Here is a 24,115-nt window from a genome sequence, read left to right as displayed (position 1 = left end):
ACATGGATGGCAGAGCTTCATTCTGTTTCTCTGGGCGCGGCCAGTCAGAAATAGTTGACCTTCCCCCAACTAATCAGGGATTGACTTGAAATATTATCACAGCTGCTGCATCAACACCAGTGGAGATGGAGATGAAGTTGCAATGGCTCTGTCATTTCACGTAAACTGCATTACAGAGCACACACTAGTAGCAAGGACTTTCAAAGTTCAAGCCCGGTGCTGAATGCTTCCCTGGTTGCTAGCAGGGAAGCAAAAACACACAACACTTTGGAAGTTACTATAAGCCACAGTACTAAATGAAGGCCAGGATTTTTTATGAAACTTTGAAAGCACGGTAGTCAGATTTCACAGATCTCTTTGAAGAGTCCTAAACCTTACTGAAAATACAGTTAGCTTTAAAAATACCAAGAGTATTAGCTTAAGAGTAGTAGCTTTAACAACACCAAACCGAGCATTTAAGTGCTTTAGTTGTTCATATTCAGTTTATTTTCATATATCACAAATGCATGCAATCAAAAGAAAAAAAGAATGCCTTAAAACTGAGAAAGTGAAACCAACTCCTGCACCACACCTCCTAGCACCTGATATATAAACACCAGTCTTTCCAAGAAGACGACACCTTCCCATATGTGTGCTCTGGCCATTTTGGAACGTGATGAGGCAGTACACTTAAATTCCAAGGTACTGCTGCAGTCCCTCTTCCCAAGGAAAAGGCTGTTCCAACAACTTCTTTTCATGCCAGGCAGGCCTTCCCTAACATATCTAGTGGATTACAGGGCATACTCCTGTAGAGATTTATTGAGCTGATATTATGCACCAGATCCTGCAGTCCTTACCCAACAAGATTCCACTGGTGTTATCACTGGAGGAAATAATAACTCCACTGATTTCCCATGCTGGGAAGTGCTGAAGCCAAGACAAAGATGAAGTCAGTTTACTCCAGAAGAGATCTGTCACAAATTGTTATCACTACAGACTTCAATCTCCAGACACGGGAATTCCTACTGCCAATATCTTGGTGTGGACAGCGGTGGGCTCAGGGAATGTGACAGAAAAGACTGTTTCTACCACCTCTCCTCATTTCCAGAGATAAACCAGAGCTGTGTCCTGAGTGTTTTTATAATACTACATTATCTGGTTGATGCCATATTTGCAGCTGTTTTAAAAGAAAATAAACCATATTTTAGAAAGGAAAAACTTTCTAGTTAGAATAATGTGTCTGGCTAAAATAGCAGGAAAAAAAAAAGTAGAATTCAGTTCAGAACCAATAGGTCTAAATTTACACAGCTTCATGTGAGCTAGATATCTCAGTGTCTTTCCATTATAATCAACAGAGATCTAGTCAATACAGTCAGTGGAGTCTGAAGAGAGGTTCAGCGCAACCTAAATTAAGACACAGAGGGCTCAATTCAATTACTTACATCCAGACCCATAGCTCTATCTAGTTCCCAGGGTATCCCACTGGTTTTCAGCTGCCACTCCAGAAGGGCATGTTTCTCTCACAGGTATAACCGTATTTGCCAGCCCAACACACACATCTCAGGCACCCTTTACCACCTGAAATGGCACTAGGAGCCTGTGTGAGATTGACTGAATCAAGCCTGGACAGAGGGATTCAGTTGCCTTACAGTCATCTCCTACCACTGAAGATGCTCCAGGATGTTTTGGCAGGCAGGTATGAGAAGGGATTTACAAGAGACCCACATCTTTCTTGAGTGACAGCTAGAGGACAGGTAGGATACTTCACACCACCTAAAAGTGCCACTGGACACCTCTGTTTAGACAGCTGAAACCAGTCTATATTAGCTGGTCAATTACATCATTCTGGAGGCACTACTGACTGCATTAACTCGATCTTCATTGACTATACTGACAGATCCCTATTTCACATATAGACATCTGAATTGAAACGTCTTAATATGGAACTAAATCCCACTCAATAGGTCTGAGTTCCCAACAATTTTCCTTTTGTTTGGGTGACCTTACAAAGCATTGGGCCCAAAGTTCAAGAAATCTTATACAGTGAAAACAAAAGAGACAGCGAGTCATGACACAAACAAAATCTGTACAGAGTTCTACACATTACTCATTACAAAAACAGAAATAAAATTGAATTACTTTTGATGTGCTGTTCGACATAATGCCATTTGGCTGGTCTTAAATAATGTTATTTCTCAGCCTTATAGTATATGTATTTATAACCTCTGAAATACCAGTTGGACAGTGCTTTGTGCGAGTACTGCAAAAGGGGACAGAACTGAATTTGGTGGTGAATTCTGACAGTAGATAAAATTCTTTTATTCACATGCTTTCATCTACAAATCTCAAAGCTCTTTTCAAAGACTGTTATGCCTTGTTATTCATACCTGTAACTAAGGCAACTGTGGCGCACAAAGGTGCATGACTTTTTCAACACTACACCAGAAATGAAAAAAGAACTCAAGCCTCCTGACTCAGCCACTGAACCACAAATAATAAATGAAATACAATGGTTAGTTCCATTCTTATTGCACCCACTGGTCTACAGGTGGCTTCAGGAGCAGACAAAAGGAAAAACATCTATGACTCCTTGAACCCATTTCTGCATGAGAGTAACTTACTCTCATAAGTACTTCCACTGAAATCAGTTTGTATGAAAAGTTTTGCTGAATTCAAATAACAGCTGAATCACTGACTAGGCAGTGCAACTATTTATTTTTAATACACTGTACGTGCAGCATTCCAGTCTCCGTTTAGAATGTTCATCCTGAGAGGATCTAATTTAATTATTCTTTTATATTTATGGCACATTCTCCGGCAGCACTATCTTCCAAATACTCTAACATCTCCAATATTATGCCTGACTATGTCAGGAATGAATCAGAAGCCATATTAAGACTTGTTATGTCATCATAAAAATTCACATTATCTACTACTTGAATACTCATGGAAAGTCTCAGGGCACTTTTTCTTCAATTAAATTAAATTCTGAAGGTGCCTCAATAGAAGAGAGAAATTTTCAAGGCAATGAAAACAGGACCAGGTTTATCAAGCCAAAACAATCATGATACTGAATCTTAAACAAGGTCAGTCACTGACTCCTATCCAAAACTCTTAAGTTTCTATAGAAAGACTGGCATTTTAAAATCAAAGTTACTGAGCCAAATTTATTCCTACCATAATGACAACAGTGAATTAAATGAGTTTTAACATACAATCAATTTGGCCAATTATGCCCAGCATTCATTAATTGATTTTGTTGATTCATAGTGTAAAAATTGAAGGCCGTCATATAATGGATGGATTCCAATCTCATTTAACAAAGCTGGCAAAAGTTTTACAATTTTATTTGCATTTCTTCTTTTTTTTTTCAGACATGCCTAAACTAACTCCTAAATATGCATATTTCTGTTTCTTTATGTACTTAAACGGCTCCAGCATCAATATAGTATCTGAGCCCCTCCTTGTTTTTAAAATCAGGAAAAAACAAAACAAAACAAAACAATAGTAGGCTGTTTCTTTCTTCCATTTCCATCTGAAGGAGAAATAGCTTGATTAGTTTATGGGAGGGGGAGGTTGTTTACTTGCTTGTTTATGTTTGTGTGTGATTGAGTAAATGTCATGTGTGTATGTTTGGAATTGGCAGGCAGCTCCTTATCTGTGCTGGCAGATATGTCCAGGATCTAAAAACAGCCTTTTAGAACTGGCTGTATGTCCCAAGAAGTCTATATACCAAGAAGTGATTTCAGCAGCTGCCTCATAGCTGAGACCTTCTGGGACCTCATTGCTCATTTTTGGAAAAAAAATAAATATATATATATATACACACATATATACATATATACACACGCATATATATATATATAGAGAGAGAGAACAGTTATGGAATATCTCCCCCACTGATTCAGATCCTCATCCTGTCCATCCTCCTCAGCTGGGCAGTATGTTATCCATTACCTACAAGATCAATTGTCTGCAGTAAGCTGGGCAGACACACAGAGTATAGTACACCTTGTCCACTAAATCTTTGGCTGGAAATCACCTTACTTAACTCTAGAAGCTGGTCACCTCAGGTTTCCTTTACAATCATATAGGCACTTTTAGGACACAGTCTATCTGACCTATTTTGGGGTGACTACTTCAACGTGCAAAGAATCACACCCTAAAAGTACAATTCTTTTTTTCTTCTTCTTCTTCTATTGACCAAAAAGAGGGCCTGGAATAACTAGTCTGATTCCTGTAGAGATATGATCACTTCAAGCTTAAGAAATACTATAGCAAATCAGGTCACAAATCCATAAAAGAAAGTACAAATCCTCTATACATGGATGAAATCACGCCATTCTGAATACAGTATCACTAAGTCATTCATTCCTCAGCACTGCTACACTTGTGTTTAGCATAGCTCATGAAGAGAAGATAATAACTACACTTCTTATCCAAGGACAGAAGTAGTCCATATCCAGCTACAGCTTCAGTGGGGACTCTAATACATGAACAAGAACAATCTCCTTCATGAACGATTACATCTACAGATTTATATGCATACAGACATTGTATCATACACAATGCTTATTTACTGTGTGGGAGCTAAAAGAAAGCTACAGCGTCTCCCTCCCATTTCTATCTGGTTTAAGATCCATCTGCAGAAATATGGCATAGACTTGCAGCCACCCAGAGGAACAGAGCCACAGGGAGTATATCCCATTTGGACCCTGCAACATGTGTGCTCAGGACATTCACACTCTGAACAAAGAATCACAGGTATATTCAGCCAAGGGAAGGAAGAGAAATGTTAGTATGACTGCGAATGGGTCAGTTTCCTGTATTGCATTTTGCAATATATCTTACATTAAATCAACAATGGATAAAATAGGTAAACAATATTGTAAAATAGGATACTTTTAATTGAGTAATACTACAGATTCTCACTGTGGTGAATCCATGTTCCTGCAAGTTAGGTGATATAGCTGGAACCATCACAGGTGCAAGAAGGTGCACCCGGGTTGCCCACATGGTTGGTGACTACTCTAAGCTTTTACCACAGTCAAAGAAAAGCAGGGCTAGTACCATTACTGTTTCCAGTGGTGTTTTAAAGGAATGACTCATCCCTGCCTACATTTTTCATAGAAATAAATAAGTTGCCTAATTTTAGGAGGTGTTCTGGGTAGTCTCCCATGGAAACAGAATTATGTGCCTTCACCCCAGAAAAGGTCAGAAATAAAGATTTGCACCTTTCTTCAGTATCTCCTATTGCTATCTTACATGGCTCCCTACACAGCAGAAAACTATTATGAACCTCACTCTGAAGCAGTTAACTCCTCCCACCTACTGCACACTCATTTTTGGCACATATTTTAGGATTTCATTCAACCATCTTTCTGGGGACCTAGGCTTCAGACCCTTCTGTGCACTTCCAACTTCCACAGAGCTCCTGAGATTAAAAAACAAAACAAAACAAGAACCCACAGGCTGGTGGATGAAATAGATATTGTAGTATAACAGGAAATGGACTGGAAAGGAGTCATCTAGGCCACCCTCTGTTCCACAGCAAGATCTAAACCATTCCTGAAAATTTTATTTATTCTGTTAAACATTAATTGGAAGAAACATAGAAATCTGTGCAGCCCTAGTTATGTTCCTACAGAAAACTCTAGAAGGGGAGAACTAGGCCAAATGCCTGCAATAATTCCTTCCTTTATACAGATTTTTAAAAATGCTTTCTAAGTCACTCTGCCATGCCCATCAGCATTTATAGCTTTGAGGGCAGAGTCAATTAAAAGGCTTCTTTCCACATTCCTTAAATCTGCAGATCTTTTCAAAGAGATTACACTTTAAATGTCCTTAATATTATCAGCAGTTTCCAAACTCGAGTTCATTTACAGTACCTCTTAAAATGTTCTGGACCAGTGGATTGTAACTTCTTCTATTGGGCTCAATTTGTATATGAAAAGTTGAAATGACTGTTAAATGTTACCCTAATGATCTGAAGCTGTAAACAAGAATGAAATAAGTCATTGTTAGATTTGCTAAATTTGATGACAAATGGTACATTTGGGGGTCTTGACCTTGCCTGTTTGTAATGCAGAAATCTAAGAATATGTTCCATTTACCGCAGTAAATTGCTGTAATTGTCTTAAATTTGTCTTAAAAAATGACTGTAGGAACTTTATTTGAGAATTTATAAGGTTCAAAATTTTCTCCTTTGTTGAAGAAATGAAAGGATCTTTTCTCAAAATTTTGTTAGACTTCAGAAGATGCCTTCCATCGGGGCTTTCATTTTGTCATGGCTTGGAGCACACACATCTACAGAAATGGCAGGATGCTTCAGCCCCTTCCTTGGCAAGTGACACCAAGCATTTCCCCCAGAAGGTGTTTGTAGTAAAGGGTTGCAGATCCTTCACCCGTTCTCTTCATTAACAATCTGAACCTCAAGCAGACAGTCTCCCTCGACTACTTCTCCTCCCATTCATAATTCAAGACAAGAATAGTATACTAGGCGAGCCAGAGGACTCTCCCTTCTCTGGCAATCTGACACTGTGAGAAATGTTCTTCCTGTCTGTAAAGGCTCTTTTTTGAACCCTCTCCATTTATTCAACATTGTCCTTGAATTATGACCCCAGAACTAAATGCAATCTTTGATAATTGATACAGAATAATTGATACAGAAATAATAAAGTTTTCTACTTTTCTACATGAGGTTCCCCTATTACTGAAAGACAGAGTTAGCTTTTTTGGCCACACAGTAGCAAAAACTTATGCTCAGCTGATTATTTACTATTACTACAAAGTTCATTTCACAGCCACTGACTGCCACAAGAGAGATATGCATCCCCTATGTATGGCCTTCATGCTTTGTTTCTAGCTGTGTCTTTACACTTACAATACTAAAATATGCAAGCTGAGTACTCTGGTGATGCAGATTGCTGTGTATCAGTGGTTTGTATAATTTTCCTGGCCCATCTGTTATCCACAATATTAATAATTTTGATTCTCTCTCTTCTTCCAGGTCATGGAAAAATGGTAAGAAACGATCCCTGGAGGACCACCTATGCATGCCCCTCTTCAGGGAAGATTCTCCATTCACAATTACATCCTGGAGATCTGCCAATTAAACAGTTCTGAATCTACTTGATGTTTGCCATTGCTGAGTTTGTACTGCTCTACTGTTTTAAGCAAAGAATCATCCAGTAACAAGTCAAATACAGTAATGTAAGTATATCATATTGACAGTATCACTGTAATCAACCATGTAAAAAGATACCATATTAGTCCGGTTCTGTCTCCCTTAAGGCTGTGATAAATGGCCTTAATTATATTTCATTCCTTTAATTCTTTGTTAGTTAAGTGCTGTATCAGTCATTCCATTACTTTATTCAGGAACCTTTATCTTAGATTTTTTTATTTGGGAAGCTTAATCTTAAATTTTGTAATTGCAATTAGAGAGCATGAGTAGGATCCTCTGAGGAAGCAAGAACCATCTGCCTCCAGTTCAAAAGCAACAGATATTTGCCGTGTTACTATATATTAATGCATTTTTCTTAAACATTATGTAAAACTGTAGTACGTGCAAATTTTTAACAAGCTAATCAAACTTGCCAATACAAAAGCACACAGAAATGTGTTAAATGAACAAACCTGTATGTTTTCTAAATATTTTTTCTTCCATGAACAACTTGCATTGAAAGTGTTATTGGAACACTGAAAAGTTTTGTTACTGTCTACTTCACAAGCCATTCTGCATGGGGATAGCTGGAAATAATATAACTAAGAATCGGTTCTCATTGTCACAGAATTCAGGGCCGTCTATAATATTTTTGTCTCCGTTATATTTGATCATTTGGATCTTCAAAATCTGAGGAGAATGCAGAATTGCAAAGTCTGGTTTCGGAGACTTATAGTGGAGACTTCAACATTTGCACAGAGTCTCAAAATTTTCAGTTGGGCTAGCACAAGTGTCAATCTACATTCGGCTCGAAGAAGAGAATGTAAATCCTTGTGCCATCTTTTAATCTTCCACTTCCTTCATAGTTTTCCCCGGTAAGTCTGTTTCTTCTCTCAGAAATAAAATGACTAGTGTTAAAATTAATACAGTATTAGGCAGAGGGACAAGGTAGTGTTAAGTCACAAGATATTCTAATATATTAATATCTTCTAACCATTTTGTTCCATTTTGGAGCAATTGTATGTAATTGTGGTCCCCAAAAACACTATTCCCAAATTTTTGAAAATAGCTTTATTTCAAGAGGACTTGTTGTTAAAATTATATGGATGGCCTCAGAGAATTAAATTAAGGGGATATATTGGTTAAGGCAACTATAAAACATCACATCCATCAAGATATTAAATAACTGAGTTATTTTGGAGACTACAATAACATCTTTTTTCCCTATGCATATGCAGATTATCCTTTGCCTTGCTATCTTATAAACAAGTTATGTATCTAGCGATTGGTCTTGTTTTCCAGTGCTGCCTTCTTTTTAAGAGCTTAATTCTTCTTGACCAAGAGGAAAAACACATCCCCTTCTCCTGTTTTGTGACCTAATTCTGCTGAAGACTCTTGACCCTGTGATATTATTTCTTCTGAAAACATGAAGATAGAACTGAAGATATTCTATTAACCAATCAATAACTTACCTTCTCAAACTTTATTAACTGGTGCTAACTTGTATCCAAGTATAAATTTACCAGTCAAAGAACGGAGGACCAGAAAAGCCCTTCTGCTACTAGCATATACTTCATGTCACTAGAGAAGATTTAGTGAGCAAAGTGTCAGTAGCTTGTTCTGAGACAGTGAATTCTGGAAGCTATCAATGGCTCAAAGGAATTCGTTGAGTATAGCTGCAGCTCAAAGCACAATTCTTTTAAGATATCCTGGCACATTTTGACCTGAGCGTTAGCCAGTTTTAAAATTTAAAAAATCAATTTTGTTTTTAAAAAGTTTCTTCTTACTGGTACTTAAAAAACAAATAAAAAAGCATGTCGTGTTCTGTACATCACTTCTCTCCTTGCCTTTTTTTTAATGCCTTTAAAACATTTTAAAATGTCTTTTAGTTGATGCCTGGCCAAGCAGCTATATTAAAAGACCTTCTCTGGTTACAATATAACACTGTTTTGTCTGTAGTAAGTACTTTTATCTATGCATCTCAGAAATTTATAAATGTTGTTTTATTTCTTTGGATGCAAATACCTTATAAAATAATAGTGATCCAGAATTCTAGGTAGCCCAGACATTAATTAAAATGCAACAAAAAAATGCAAAGGCTTAGATGAAACTGGAATGCGCTTCTTTCTTGGATCAATGTCACAAACACCAGCCAGTTTACACACAGCACAAACAGAAACGCACTTTACCATCACAAACACTTGATCACGCAAATGCACTTAGCCATATGCCCTATGAGTCAGCCAGCCAGGGCTCTTACAGACACGAAGGACAGCAGGACATGACAGCCTCTCCATGAAGGAGGCAGACTCAGAGTTTTATAGTTTTAGAAGTCTTTTTTCTTCTACAGTGAGCAGAGGGACTGTGTGTGGGATCTGTCACACTGCTCCCCTGAGCATTTTTTGTCTCCCATCTAAAACCTGAAGAGATTTTTTCCTCCTCGCCTTAAAGATAGGGAACACAAAAAAATACATTCCTTAATATAAATAAAACACCAGGACTTGTGAGATTTCCCCCAGTGCAGCTCTCTCTGGGCTGCAGAAGGAGACTCGGCCTCCCCCTGCGCCACAGTCTGCCCAAGCCCTCGGCCCGCCGCCATGTCCCCGCCGCGCCGCCAGCACCGCGCATGCTCGGCCCGGCCACCGCCCCGCCCCGCCCGCGGCTGCGGAAGCGGGGCCGCGCTGCCCCTCGCCGGCGCCGCATGGAGGATGAGGGCCGCGGAGCCGCGCGGAGCCTGCCGGCGGCGGCGGCGGCGTCCAGCCGCTTCGTGCGGTGCCTTTACGCCGTGGGCTTCCTGGTGAGCGCCAGGCGGGGACGGGCGGCTGTACCTGTGAAGGGAACCCCCTTCCGCCCTCCCCCCGCCCACAAACTGGCTTTCCCCGGTGCTTGCCCCGTGTCCCGGGCCGGGCCTGCCGCTGCTGGGCGGGGGCGGGGACAGGCCGGCCGGGCCTCGGCGTGCGCGCGCGCGCGTGGCGGCCGTTGGAGGGGGCCGCGCCTGAGGTGTCGGCGTAACGGCCCAGCAGCCTGCGCCTGTCCCTGCGCGCTGGCGCGCGGCTGTGGCGGGGCGGTCGGAAGCCGCACAGGTCCCCTCAGGGTCAGGAGCCGGAAAACGCCCCAGAGCCTGAGATGGGGCGGAAAAACACTCCGTTTTGTCCCTCTTTTTTCTTTCCTGCTAACTGTCCCAAACGACCGGCCCTGGAGTCCGGTCTGAGGGTGTAGCGGGTTTCCCCATTGCACTCCAAATGAACTACTGTGTTTTAAGATACATCATTTTAAATATTTTTGGTGTTTGGGTGTGTTTTAATAGTGTTTTATACTGGTTTTATATATACACACATATATATATTTCTTTTTCAAAGCAAACAATCAGTCTTGCAGCCTGTTGCAAAAGTGTGACTTTTATCCTGTTAATAAGATAGGGTAGCATAGTGCCCTTAAATAAGTTTTGTCCTATGTTTTTCAGAGAGCTGTTCTTTGTTTCCTTGAAATTCAGGTGCTTAGCATATGCTCAGATAACATTTGCACTCCTCCTAAAAAAAAGTCTTAATGGAAGAATATAGTATATAGACTTTAAATAAAAATAGGTCTGCATTCTCTCATGGCTTTATGAGCCTCAGAAAAAGGGAATTTTTGTTAATTTAAAATTAAACTTGGGATAATTTAGAAAATGAATACAAATTTGCGCTGTGAAGTGTAGGTTTACTCTGCTATTTACCTTTAGGTTGGGTAGTAGGAACAATCTAGTTGGTTTCAGTCCTTAAGCTAATACCCCAGGAAAAGGTGCATTAGAACACAATTTGCGTCTTAGGTCTTTTTGCAACGGTAGATCTAAAGTTGTGTAATGTCTTTCTGACATAGAGCATAGATTACACACTGAAATCCACTGGGGAGCGAGTGTTGGTTTTAAGAGTGCACAGTATGGTGAAAGATCATAATCTTTCACCTGCGTGAAAGCGAAACACAAGAGTTGTTGCCTGTTATGCAAGCTTCCTGCAATGAAGCAAATGCAGCATAGTTATCATTTGAGTTAAGAAATCATAAGTGAAATCAGAAATTACTACCCATCAGAGAATAGTGGTTGACAGGTTGCGTGTCTGTGACAAGCAGAATACTGCTGGGGTGTATACTGCTGGGACCTGTCCTCTTTAATGTCTTTATCAAGATGTGGAGGAGGTGGCAGACTACACTGTCTTCAAGTTTGCAGGTGACAAAGTGTGTGGGGGGGCACAGTTGATGTGCTGAAGGGCAGGGCTGCCATCTGGGGGCACCCAGACAGACTGGAGGAATGGGCTGTCAGGAGCCTTATGAAATTCAGCAAGGACAAATGCAAAGTCCTGTGCCTGAGAAGGAGGAAGCCTCTGCAGATGTATAGACTGGGGACTGCCTGGCTAGAGAGCAGCTCTGCTGAAAGGCCCTGGGAATCCTGGTGGGCAGCATGCTGAATGTAAGCCAGCAGTGGGCCCTGGCACCAAAGACAGCCAACATCATCCTGGGCTGTATGAACAGGGAAGTGCTTGTCCTCCTTTCCTTGGCACTCATGAGACTGATCCTAATATACCATCTCCAGTTTGGGGCCCCCCAGTACAAGAAGGACATTGATACACTGGAGTGAACTCAGTGGAGGGCCACCAGGATGGTCAAGGGAGTGGAGCACTCACCCTGAGAGGAGAAGCTGAGTGGTGACCTAACAGCAGCCTTCCAGTAGGTGTAAGGAGTTTAACAGGAAGATGGAGCCAGGCTCCTCACGGTGGTCCATGGCAAGAGGAAGAGAGACAAAGGTCTTAAATTGAAATGAGAGGTTCTGACTGAACATAAGGAAAGCACTTTTCACCATGAGGATGGTCAAGCAGTGGGACAGGTTGCCGGAGAGGTTATTCAATCTCCCTTCTTGGAGAATGTTCAAGATCCAACTGGATAAAGCCCTGAGCAATCAGGTTTGACCTCAGAGCTGACCCTCCTTTGAGCAGGAAGTTGGACTAGAAACCTCCTGAGGTCCCTTCCAACCTGAATTATTCTCTTAATCATTATTCTATATGCAAATTTAAATAATAGTTTATTGAACCCAGAGATTGTGTTACTAAAGATGTTTATAGGTTATGTAGGTTACTCACTCATGCTAATATATTTAGTAATGGTTCTAACCTTGCAAGTCTCGGTTTCAGCCATCATAAGATACTTAATGACAGACTGTAAGAATTTACTTAGTGATGTACATCATTGCAGTTACTCTAGCTTTGGGCATACAATGAACTGCTAGTCTAGTTCAGCTCCAGCAATCACTGATAAAGGGTGATCTTGCTTCAACAGCCCTCTTCTGTAAAATTCTGCTATGATGTAGGACTCATATGCCAGCAGTATTGTATAGTTAAAAAAAAACTACTGGGTCAACGTGGCTAGCTCAATAAAAGATTAAATAGTTAAAAGGACTGATTAGGAGATCCTTGTACTATTTGGGATGGGCAGTCTCCATTGGCTGCCTTCTGTATTTTTGCAAAAGAGTTTTTCACTTTGCTATAATTTTTTTTGCCCCCACATTTCTGTCTTTTCACTGCATCTCTTAAGTTATGGACAAAGCTGGTCTTTCGGTAGGTTTAGATACATCTTGAAGCTTCTTTCCCATTGTGGACGAGAGTTCAGCTCGTAAGCTGCACTTTGAAAGTGAAAGAAATATATACTGTAGATTTTTCCAAACATTCTTTCTTTGCACAAGTAAAAAATAGTTTTAGGTGATTGAAATAACAGACCACTTACTTTGTCAAATCAAAAATACTACTGCCGAGTACATTTTTTTTTTAAACAGGCAAACTTTAAAATATGTTCTTAATCTTTAAATATATATCTTCAGGATAAATATATTTGGAGGGGAAAAGAGGACTGATGTTTTTATAGCTTTCACTTCTGCGTAAGACAATTGATTCTTCTGATTTTTTTTTTTCCAGCTTATGTGGTTTGTACATATGAGATATATTGTAGAGGTTACAACATATCACATTTATGACCATGCAAAACTTTTTTTAATCCTGTATTGATATGGAAATAATTTAAATATTAGATCATTCTTAAGTCAGGGTGCCACTGTCTGTGTCAGTTTTGATCAGTTGTTGAAGCTTTTTCTGTCTCCTTTTCAGGATTTATTTGGTGTCAGCATGGTTGTTCCTTTACTGAACCTTCACATCAAATCTCTAGGGGCAAGTCCTACAGTTGCTGGAATAATAAGTGAGTTGCAATACTTATTTTGATTACCAAAGAATAAGATAATGTGAACTAGAATCTGTGTTACTGGAAACTGGATATTGTAACAATATTCTACTTTGGTAGTAGCATAATAAAAAGTAATGACAAATTCCAAGTAAAAACATAGGAACAACCATGCTGTTTTAGACCCAAAAATCTGTCTTACCTTGCATCCTGACGGTAGCCAAAAGCAGATGCCTGGGAAAATAAAATAAAAAACAAAACAAAACAAAAAAAACTTGTAATGATACTTTTGGAGATGCTTTCCTAGTATCCAAGAATTTACAGCTTAGCAACTTTGGAAGCCAGAAGTATTGCCTTTAGTTTTATTGTTATTTACTGACTTTGCAAACAGTACTTTCTGCAGCCATTTCTAATGCTCCTTATTACTCCCAGTTTGATTAAATTCCTTGCAGCTGCCTTTTGGCAAAACCTTTAGCATCTTTAAGGGGTGTTTACAAGTAAATTCTGAAGGTTTGGGATTTTGACTTACAATATAAAGTGGTAAGATGAAGCCCTGTGATTCTAAAGTGGCCATTTATATCTCACAGTATAGTTTATGGTTCATACTGAAAGAAGTGTGTTATTTTTATAGCTGTGTGTAGTTGACTTAGGTTCTGTTGTTCAGTTTTTTATTACTCTGCTTTTTTATTTTGGATGAAATCTAGCACTTTTCATGAAATAATTCTGGTTCTGCTCTGAGTTGACAGAGTGTTATTTTAAGAAGCAATTCATCAAAAATATGTTTTCAGTTCAACACTCTGCTTTGATTTAAACTTTAAAAGAACCTGGGTTTTGAAGTGTTTTCTTGTGAATGAAAGAGGCTGGCAGATGTTTCTGTGTGCTTCTCTTTTCTTTTTCTCTTCTGTCACTAACTGCTGCTAAACTCTTAGCCTCCAAAATGAAAGAGTAGGGCCTGTGGTTTCTTCAGGGCTTCTGTGAGATGCCTTGTAATAGGAAAGTAATTAGTGCCTCCCAGTAATGAATTTATCTTCTGATTGTGACAGAGCAATTGTAGATGCCAAGATCTGTTTCATTTAATATGCCTTGCAAAGCAACATCCTTTTACATTACATACTTCTACAAGTTTAGTCTGCAGTTGTTTCTCTTCTTTCTCACGTCTGAAACTATTTTCACAATTTTGTGCAGAATTCCACCCCATTTTTGTCCTGCTTATTCTTCCTATTCTTTTACTAAATTATTCCCCAAACTTCTCTCATGTTTTCTCATTTAAAATTGTGTGCAGTTTTCATAAACAATTCATGCTTAATTCTTACCATAGGTATTTTACATGTTTGTTTTAGGCTCTCTCTATGGTGTAATGCAGCTCTTTTCAAGCACATTTGTGGTGAGTTGTTTTAAAACTGCATTTATAAGTATGTTGATACTTCTATGGATTTTTATGGAAAAAACAATGAGTTTAATACTGTTATCTTGAAAATTTGAAAGTGTTTTTAGTGTTTATACAAGCCTTTTTGATTGGAGGACCCAATTTTTAGTCTGTGTGGAACTTCTTTCCAATTATGGGGAACAGTCAGAGCCTTCAGATCATTACTAAATAAGAACAGTCTTTAAACAAAAACTAGAATCCAGGTTTGGAATCAGTCACGCATTACTGAGCACATTTCAGTCACACAGGGTTCTCTTTAACATTATTGCTATTAAAGCAGTTTTCTTCAACACAGTAGCCTGTCCAGAAAGTAGTCTCACAAGTTAGTTCTTCATAAGCCTGTTATCTGGAGTTTGCTTTCCCTGCTTAATGAGCATTCTCTTGTAAGTTGCCATGTTGCATGAATTAAGGCCATATGTTTTCAATATTTGTTTAGTTTTGTTTTCTATTAGCTTTTTTACCTCCTAATCTAAGCAAGAGTGCAAAGACCAAACATCAAGGCCAAACTTCCTGAACTCATGCTTTACTGATCAATATCTTAGATGTCTATATTTTAGCCAGGAGCACCTTTAATTTAACCCTGGTACATCCTAGCTCTCAAGAAAACAGATTTTGAGCATTTCCCCAAAAGAGTCTTTGAGGGTTTGTTATGCAGATCACCTGAGATAATTTGCTTTTATAAACTTTGTGACATTTTCTTTGAACTACAAGACCATTGCCTGCTTTCCTAAGAAACTTACTTCTTCTGTATTTCCTACAGTAAATCCAGCTAATTTATAAATACGTTGCATGCAAATTTACTGTTGGTCCTTCTTATAACTACTTCCTACTTGTCTGTTCTCAGGTGACAAGCTTCTTCTAGCTAAGACTGTTCCTTTAGGATGCTCAACAAGTGCCTTGTACACAGTGACCATTGTTGCAAATAAACAATATTTGTGTATGGTTGTGATAACATTTTCATTGGGCCACTCCTATTAATATTTCATGGTGTTTGTCACAGGATTATATTTTTAAAAGGGAGAAATTAAATAAAGTTTTGTCTGTGCATGACATTAAATAGAATCATAGTTTCAGCAGGTGTACTGTCTGTAGGACAGAACTCCGCTCTTCGTTTCCAGACTTTGAGCCCTTAGGAAAGGTACCTGATAAGCTCATTAAGTTTTCATTGACAGCGCTTTGATGATATTTTTTCTCAGTCTAATTTAGATGTACAGATTGTTCACAGTAAATAGTTAAATATTATAAAAAGCTCTAATTTCCTGCTTTGTCAAGGGCTGCTGGAGTGATATAGTAGGAAGACGGTACTCCCTGCTTGCTTGCATTCTTCTTAGTGCACTGGGTTACTTCCTTCTTGGAACATCCACCACTGTATTCCTGTTTGCCATTTCTAGAGTCCCTGTAGGTGAGTAAGCACTTGGTATTTTGGGGCTTAAATTACCTGTAACCTCAGCATGAGAATTACTGTTGGAGAAATTGTGGCATGTGGATGGGTAAACAGATCATCCAGTGGTACCAACTGAGCCCCAGTAAAGGAAAAGTGTCTACAAATCAAACATTATCATGATTTTTTTTCTGAAAATAATTTGAAATGGATACTCAAATTGTCACAACTTTTATGCCACCTTAAATAGTTGAATTTTGTAAGATTGCGAATACAGCAGTTCCTTGAAAGAGGCTGTTGTAAGGTACAATTAGTCATAAGAAGTATGCAATATACCTGATCACTGCTGAAAATTTTGACCTATATTTTCAATACAAAATGGAACGACATCTGCCTTATTGCTTTTCTCATGCTGAAAACATACTTAAAAGTGGTAATAAAAAATTTGGTTGAAACTTTAGGTCACTACTGCAATAGAATATTTATGTTGTGCAAAAGCATATATGTTTTTATCACTGAAGCTAAGTTTGTGTCAATGTTCATATCTGAATTTTGTAATAATTTTATAATTTCTAATTATAATTTTACAATAGTTGAACACCTATTATATGTATTCTGATATAATAAGAATTACTATACTATGAACTCTTCTGTTGAATGGTCAATGGTCTTGATTTAGGAACTGTTCTTTCCTTTGGGGTTTTGTTTCTTGTTTCTTAATTTAAAGAAAATTTGCTAATGAATGATTTGGTTGATAATTGATTGGTTAGTAGGAGTAATGTTTTTAATGTTAACGGCAACAGACTGTGACAGCATTGCCTTTGTCAGGAAGGAACGTAAATGATTGTATAATTAGTATCCTGCAGTACGCTTACATTTCTGCCACCCACCAGTCTCTCATATGAATTTGTTGTGTTGCAATCCTGAATATGTCCATATGCAGCAAAGTTGGCACAGGGATGTGTTTGTAATTAGACAAGTCATTCCTGTTTCACCACTACCCACTCACAGGATCCCATTTTTTTGAGGTTACTTTATCCCTAACAAGATCCAGCACTCAGAATAGTTACTTCTTCCTTTAGCAGAGCTGCAGGAGCACTCCTTTGACAAAGATGCCTGGTCAATTTTGAATCCAAGGTCCACGTCTTTGAATAGCCAGGGAACAGTCATGGCCCAATATGCATTTTATTCCGCCCATCTTCTGCATCACATACTCTTGCATGACTCCAGTATTGAATGATTTGTGGTTTATGGAATATTCTAAAATATTAATCATACAGGCTTGAACATTGATATCCGAGGTAGCGGCTGTCATTTGCAATCTTTCTGGATTGAGCAAAGCATGTTTAAACTTTTTTTATATTATGTTGCAGGTATTTTCAAACACACTCTCTCCATTTCTAAAGCCCTACTTTCTGACTTGGTTTCTGAGCAAGAGCGTCCTCTAGTAATAGGACGCTTCAATGCAGCCTCTAGTGTGGGCTTCATACTGGGACCTGTGGTTGGTGGCTACTTTACAGAGCTGGAAGGTGGCTTTTATCAAACATCTTTCATCTGTGCCTCTATCTTCATTCTGAATGCTGGTAAGTTGTATGTCATATTTTTCATCTCAGGTCCGTTTCCTTTGCACTTTTGGGTACTTATGCCATTTACGATACCTTGAATTCAGTGGTGTCTTTTAAGATCTGTGACATACATGTTTTATAAAGTGATACTACACTTTGAATTTGAACCTGTGTGGAAGGGCAGGAATCTTGAAACAGTTAACTTCCAGATGCTCCTTCTTTATATTGCGTACAGGCATACCTCGGAGATATTGCAGGTTTGGTTCCAAACCACCACAATAAAGCGAATATCGCAATAAAGCGAGTCACACAAATTTTTTGGTTTCCCAGTACATATAAAAGTTATGTTTACACAATACTGTAGTTTATTAAGTATGCAATAACATTATGTCTAAAAAAGCAATGTACATACCTTAATTAAAAAATACTTTATTGCTAAAAAATGCTAACCATCATCTGAGCCTTCAGCGAGTCGTAATCTTTTTGCTGATGGAGGGTTTTGCCTCAATGTTGATGGCTGCTGACTGATCAGGGTGGTGGTTGCTGAAGGCTGGGTGGCTGTGGCAATTTCTTAAAATAAGACAGCAATGAAGTTTGCCGCATTGATTGACTCTTCCTTTCATAAAGGATAGCATGCTCTGTAGTATGCGATGCTGTTTGATAGCATTTTACCCACAATAGAACTTCTTTCAAAATTGGAGTCAATCATCTCAAACCCTGCCACTGCTTTATCAGCTAAGTTTATGTAATATTCTAAATCCTTTGTTGTCATTTCAACAATGTTCACAGCATCTTCACCAGGAGTAGATTCCATCTCAAGAAACCACTTTTTTTGCTCATCCGTAAGAAACAACTCCTCATCCATTAAAGTTTTATCATGAGATTGCAGCAATTCAGTCACATCTTCAGGCTCCACTTCTAATTCTAGTTCTCTTGCTATTTCCACCACATCTGCAGTTACTTCCTCTACTGAAGTCTTGAGCCCCTCAAAGTCATCCATGAGGGTTGGAATCAACTTCCTCCAAACTTCTGTTAATGTTATTTTGACCTTCTCCCATGAATCACAGATGTTCTTAATGGCATCTAGAGTGGTGAATCCTTTCCAGAAGGTTTTCAATTTACTTTGCCCAGATCCATTAGAGGAATCACTATCTATGGCAGCTACAGCCTTACGAAATGTATTTCTTAAATGATAAGACTTGAAAGTCTAAATGACTCCTTGATGCATGGGCTACAGAATGGATGTTGTGTTAGCAGGCATGAAAACAACATTAATCTCATTGTACATCTCCATCAGAGCTCTTGCACCTGCAGACCAGGTGCATTGTCAATGAGCAGTAATATTTTGAGAGGAATCTTTTTTTCTGAGCAGTAGGTCTCAACAGCAGGCTTAAAATATTCAGTAAACCATGTTGTAAACAGATGTGCTGTCATCCAGGCTTTGTTGTTCCGTTTATAGAGCACAGGCAGAGCAGATTGAGCATAATTCTTAAGGGCCCTAGGATTTTCCGAATGGTAAATGAGCATTGGCTTCCACTTAGTCACGGGCTGCATTAGCCCCTAACAAGAGAGTCAGCCTGTCCTTTGAAGCCAGGCATTGACTTCTCCTCTCTAGCTATGAAAGTCCCAGATGGCATCTTCTTCCAATAGAAGGCTGTTTCGTCTACACTGAAAATCTGTTGTTTAGTGTAGCCACCTTCATCAATTCTCTTAGCTAGACCTTCTAGGTAACTTGCTGCAGCTTCTGCATCAGCACTTGCTGCTTCACCTTGCACTTTTATGTTATGGAAATGGCTTCTTTCTTTCACTCTCATGAACCAATATCTAGCTTCAAACTTTTTCCTCTGCAGCTTCCTCACCTCTCTCAGCCTTCATGGAATTGAAGAGAGTTAGGGCCTTGCTCTGGATGAGGCTTTGGCTTAAGAGAATGTTATGTCTGGTTTGATCTTCTATCCAGGCCACTAAAACTTTCTCCATATCAGCAATAAGGCTGTTTCGCTTCCTTATCATTCATGTGTTCACTGGAGTAGCATTTTGAATTTCCTTCAAGAACTTTTCCTTTGCGCTCACAACTTGGCTAACTGTTTGGCGCAAGAGGCCTAGCTTTCGGCCTGTCTTGGCTTTCGACATGCCTTCCTCACTAAGCTTAATCATTTCTAGCTTTTGATTTAAAGTGAGAGATGTGCGACTCTTCCTTTCCCTTGAATGCTTAGAGGCCACTGTAGGGTTATTAATTGGCCTAATTTCAATGTTGTTGTGCCTCAGGGAACAGGGAGGCCTGAGGAGAGGGAGAGAGACGGGAGAACGGCCACTTGGTGGAGCAGTCAGAACACACACAACATTTATTAAGTTCACCGTCTTATATGGGCGCAGTTCGTGGCGCCCCAAAACAATTACAGTAGTAACATCAAAGATCACTGATCACAGATCACCATAACAGATATAATAATGAGGAAAAAATTTGAAATATTGCGAGAATTACCAAAGTGTGACACAGAGACACGAAGTGAGCCCATGCTGTTGGAAAAATGGCACCAATAGACTTGCTTGACGCAGGGTTGCCACAAACCTTCAACTCGTCAAAAAAAAAAAAAAGCAACGTCTATGAAGCACAATAAAGTGAAGTGTAATAAAACGAGGTATGCCTGTATATCACTTTACATTCAGACACAGGATTTTTTGTCTGTGTGGGTGTGCGCCCAAATATGAAAACTAGAAATCAGAATTTTGGCTATGGTTCTTAGATCAGTTTGTATGTTGCGAGTGTGTCACCTCAGTGTTCTCCTTGCTTGCTTTTGTCACATTTAAAATTGAACTGATACTGTGAATAACGCTAGACTTTGTGTTGTTATTTTTTAGTGAAATGAGTGTTAAAGTCCTTTGTTTTTATTTTTGATTTATACGCTAAGTAAGTTTGTTACAGGAAACTGTAACGAACAAACTAATGTTAAAATGTGTAAAGTTAACACAATTGAATGAAATTAAATAATTCCCTTATCCATATAGGTCTTGTCTGGATGTTACCATGGAGTGAAGAAAATGCAAGCAGTAGTGAACATGAACAAGGCACCAATAGCAACAAAGTTACAGACAATTTCTCAGCCAAAGCAAATCATGACCTGCAGTTCAAATCAGTAGCTATTGAATCTATGGCAAGTGATAGTCCTCTCCAGTCTTCATGGATCCAAACTGCAATGTTGCTGAAGAGGATTAAAGGCATTGCATGCTCCAATTTGTGGGATATATTTCTAGTACGGTTACTAATGTCTGTTGCTGTACTGCTATACTACAGTAATTTTGGTCTGGCCTTGGAGGAAAGATTTGGGGTGAAACCCAAGTTCACTGGATACCTAATAAGCTATAGTAGTACTCTTGGAGCCCTGGCTGGTTGTCTGCTTGAGCCAATAACAAGACTATACCAGCACAACACTTACACAATTTTGTTGCATTCCAGCATTCTTACCTGCACACTGATTCTTCTGTATTCATCAGCACTTAACGTATGGACAGTCATTTTGTCTTCCACATTCTTAGCCTTTTCGACTACTGTAGGCCGTACCTGTATCACTGATCTTGAATTGAGCCTTGGTGGGAATCAGGCCAGTGGTACGCTCCTGGGTGTTGGGCAGTCTGTGACATCAGTGGGACGTGTAGTTGCCCCACTGCTTTCAGGAATTGCTCAGGAGTTCAGTCCTTGTGGCCCTCCAAGTCTTGGGGTTGGACTAGCTTTAGTAGCTATTCTGATAATGAACATGAACAAGCCAAAATACTGTGGCAATGGAAATGTTAAGTTAAAAACTCAGTAGCTGCAAATTTGGATTGAGTGGAGTATCTTAAAGGAAAGACAAAGTGAATTAAAGAACCTGGGGTAATGCTCACACTTGCCAGACCCATACAGTAGTAACAGGATACTTTAAGAGGGCACATTATGTGTTCAGATGGAGACAAGTACATATAAATGTCTTCTGCAGAGTTGTTACTCTGAACAGTTCTTTCTGAACTGGTGCCACTAGAATCCTTGTGAGAGAGGCAAATATTAATATATAGTGTTGGCTGGGGTTTTTTTTAAGGATTTTTAACCTTTTGGAGGAAAAAAAAAAAAAGATACGAAATAGACAAATCCTGCTTGTAGCTCACATTTGAAGCAATGTTTACATTGATAGGTTCAGACATGAAGAAGCTGATTTTTATTATTTGATCAGAGATGTATTTTTATTACTTAATCAGAAGGAGAATTTGCAGTATAACTCGTTAGCCTTTATTTCTTATGCTGTTATGAATAAGCCATTGGTCTGCTGTGACAGTGGCATAATGAACAGGATTTTTCCGTATGTAATGTTGTGAAGCATGCTTTGCCTATAATACTTACTGTGCAGCATGATTAGGTACTTTAGAGCAGCCATCTGACCCTTGCTGTTTCTTTCCCAGATAACAGAATTGGGTATGTGCTAACTTCATGTATTAGCAGGCCTAGAATAGTTTTAAAATAATACGGGGTTTTCAGACTGAAACTGAGAATGTAAACTTTATTGAAAGTTGCACTAGTGGTTTCTGTATTAATTATAACTTCTGGACAAGTTTATCATAAATATCTTTTACTATTTCCTGAGCAATTTTTCTGCTTTCATTTTAAAAATAAATTTCCTTCTTAATTTTTTTGAATGACTGTTAAAGGTATGCTGGAGCAAATAGCAGTAGTTTAAAGGGGGCTTTGGACTAACGTGTTCCCTTTCATCTTTGGAGGCATAAATGACATTTTAGTGATGAGAAAAACTTTATTTGTTGGTATTCTAGTCATTACTTGTCTGGATGGCTTAACTAATGAAAGATTACTCACAGAACTACAGTGAGACTTGTAGCACTGGCTGGTTGCTATTTGTTGTGCAAACCCATATTACTCAGCAGTCATCGCCATTTGGCATTTAATTTGAAACACAGAAAGTATATTTTGCACTAGTAACATCAGTCCCATGCGCTTTTCCTAGCATTACTTGATGAAGGTAGAAAGTCAACTATATAGAATGTTATTTTTTGGTAAAAGCAATGTAGTTATCTCCTTGAAGACATATGTGTCAATAATGTTGCTATTTCAGGAGAGCCATAGTTGTTTTGCAGTTTTTATTTTTATTTTCTTCCTTTCCCTTTCAAGAGCACCTGATATAATTAAAGGTCCGTACTGAAACTCAGTGATTCCAATGGAAGCATCATGAAATAGATATGAAACTTCCAGTTGTTTTAATTTTGTATATTGATATAATGAGTGTGTGTCTTATTACTGCTGTCATTTTAGTAGATAGCCTCATTTTCCATGTGATAGGTAAAGATCACACAGGAAAGAATTACCTGTTCTAATTGTGATTCATTTGTCCTTATGAACTTGAGGAATTTTCAAGTGTTTTATGTGCCCTTACTTTGCTCGGTGGTTGCCTCAAAGCACTCTCCATAAATTTTCTATCCTATTCCCTTCCTTTAGTTAAAATAAATATTTTTTTCCTAAAACCACATTTCTCTAAAACAAGGACTTCTGTTTTGCAACTACACAAGGGGTAAAGGAAAAAGGTAGGAAAAAAAACCCACAAAGATTAATTCAATATATATGAAAGATTGAGTAATTTTTACTATCCTTGTCGGTTATATTAGGTAACAGATAACATTTACCCTTCTAGAGTCAATGCACTGATTAAAGCTAAATTCTGTAAACACTAAAATTCAGTTTACGCTAAACTATTCAGCGGCCTCAATATTGTTTCTGCGTATAAGACTTAAACTTCACTGTTTTTGTTTATGCATAATTGAAAAATGAGCTATCCACAATCAGCAAATATTTTTGTTTTATTATGTTGTTTTGAAAAATAGTTCTCCATATATTCTTAAATAAAAATGGAATTAAATATTTGAAATGATAAACCTGTGGAAGGCTGTGGGCTCAGGGACACGTTGTAACGGATGTTACTGAAGAAAAGTTTTTACTTGTTTGTCAAAATGATTTCTGAAGTGCTGTAGAAATATTTCTTCTTTGTAAAGCTACAGTTACAAAAAAGTTGCACTAAAATTGTTTTTAAGGAATAGCAATAAAATGAAATGGCATTCCACTTCTACTATTTTGTCACTGTGTTTTTACCTCTTCCTCTGCTGGAACTATAGTACAAAATACCGGTGACCAAGTCAATATGTTCCTGAAGTGCAGATTTTTTTTTTTTTTTCCTTTGAGGAATGCTGTTCCTTAAAATGATCATTTGAATCTGACTACTTTCATTTAAGAGGCAAAGGAGCCTAGGAGTCAGCCAAGAAGTGGATTGACAGTGAACAAGAAGAAATGGAAATAGAGAGCTTAGCACTTTTTAGATGACACATTTAAGGCAACTGTTGCTAGTGTCTGGAGACCATGTGTGGACCGCCTG

At 38.6% G+C, this 24,115-nt stretch overlaps 1 protein-coding gene across 1 annotated transcript; it reads left to right on the top strand.

The window, feature by feature from the left end:
• The first annotated feature begins 9,805 nt into the window (after window positions 1–9,805).
• On the top strand, window positions 9,806–23,812 carry MFSD9 (major facilitator superfamily domain containing 9). Its single transcript, XM_067294849.1, has 6 exons — window positions 9,806–9,941; window positions 13,273–13,360; window positions 14,683–14,726; window positions 16,041–16,170; window positions 17,523–17,732; window positions 20,721–23,812. Exons 1-6 carry the CDS (start codon window positions 9,846–9,848, stop codon window positions 21,518–21,520), a joined length of 1,368 nt encoding a protein of 455 aa, XP_067150950.1. The 5' UTR covers window positions 9,806–9,845; the 3' UTR covers window positions 21,521–23,812.
• Window positions 23,813–24,115: the final 303 nt, after the last annotated feature.

The sequence above is a fragment of the Apteryx mantelli genome, chromosome 1 (assembly GCF_036417845.1).
Source record: "Apteryx mantelli isolate bAptMan1 chromosome 1, bAptMan1.hap1, whole genome shotgun sequence".
Taxonomy (NCBI): domain Eukaryota; kingdom Metazoa; phylum Chordata; class Aves; order Apterygiformes; family Apterygidae; genus Apteryx; species Apteryx mantelli.
This window is presented reverse-complemented; position numbering and strand designations above follow the sequence as displayed.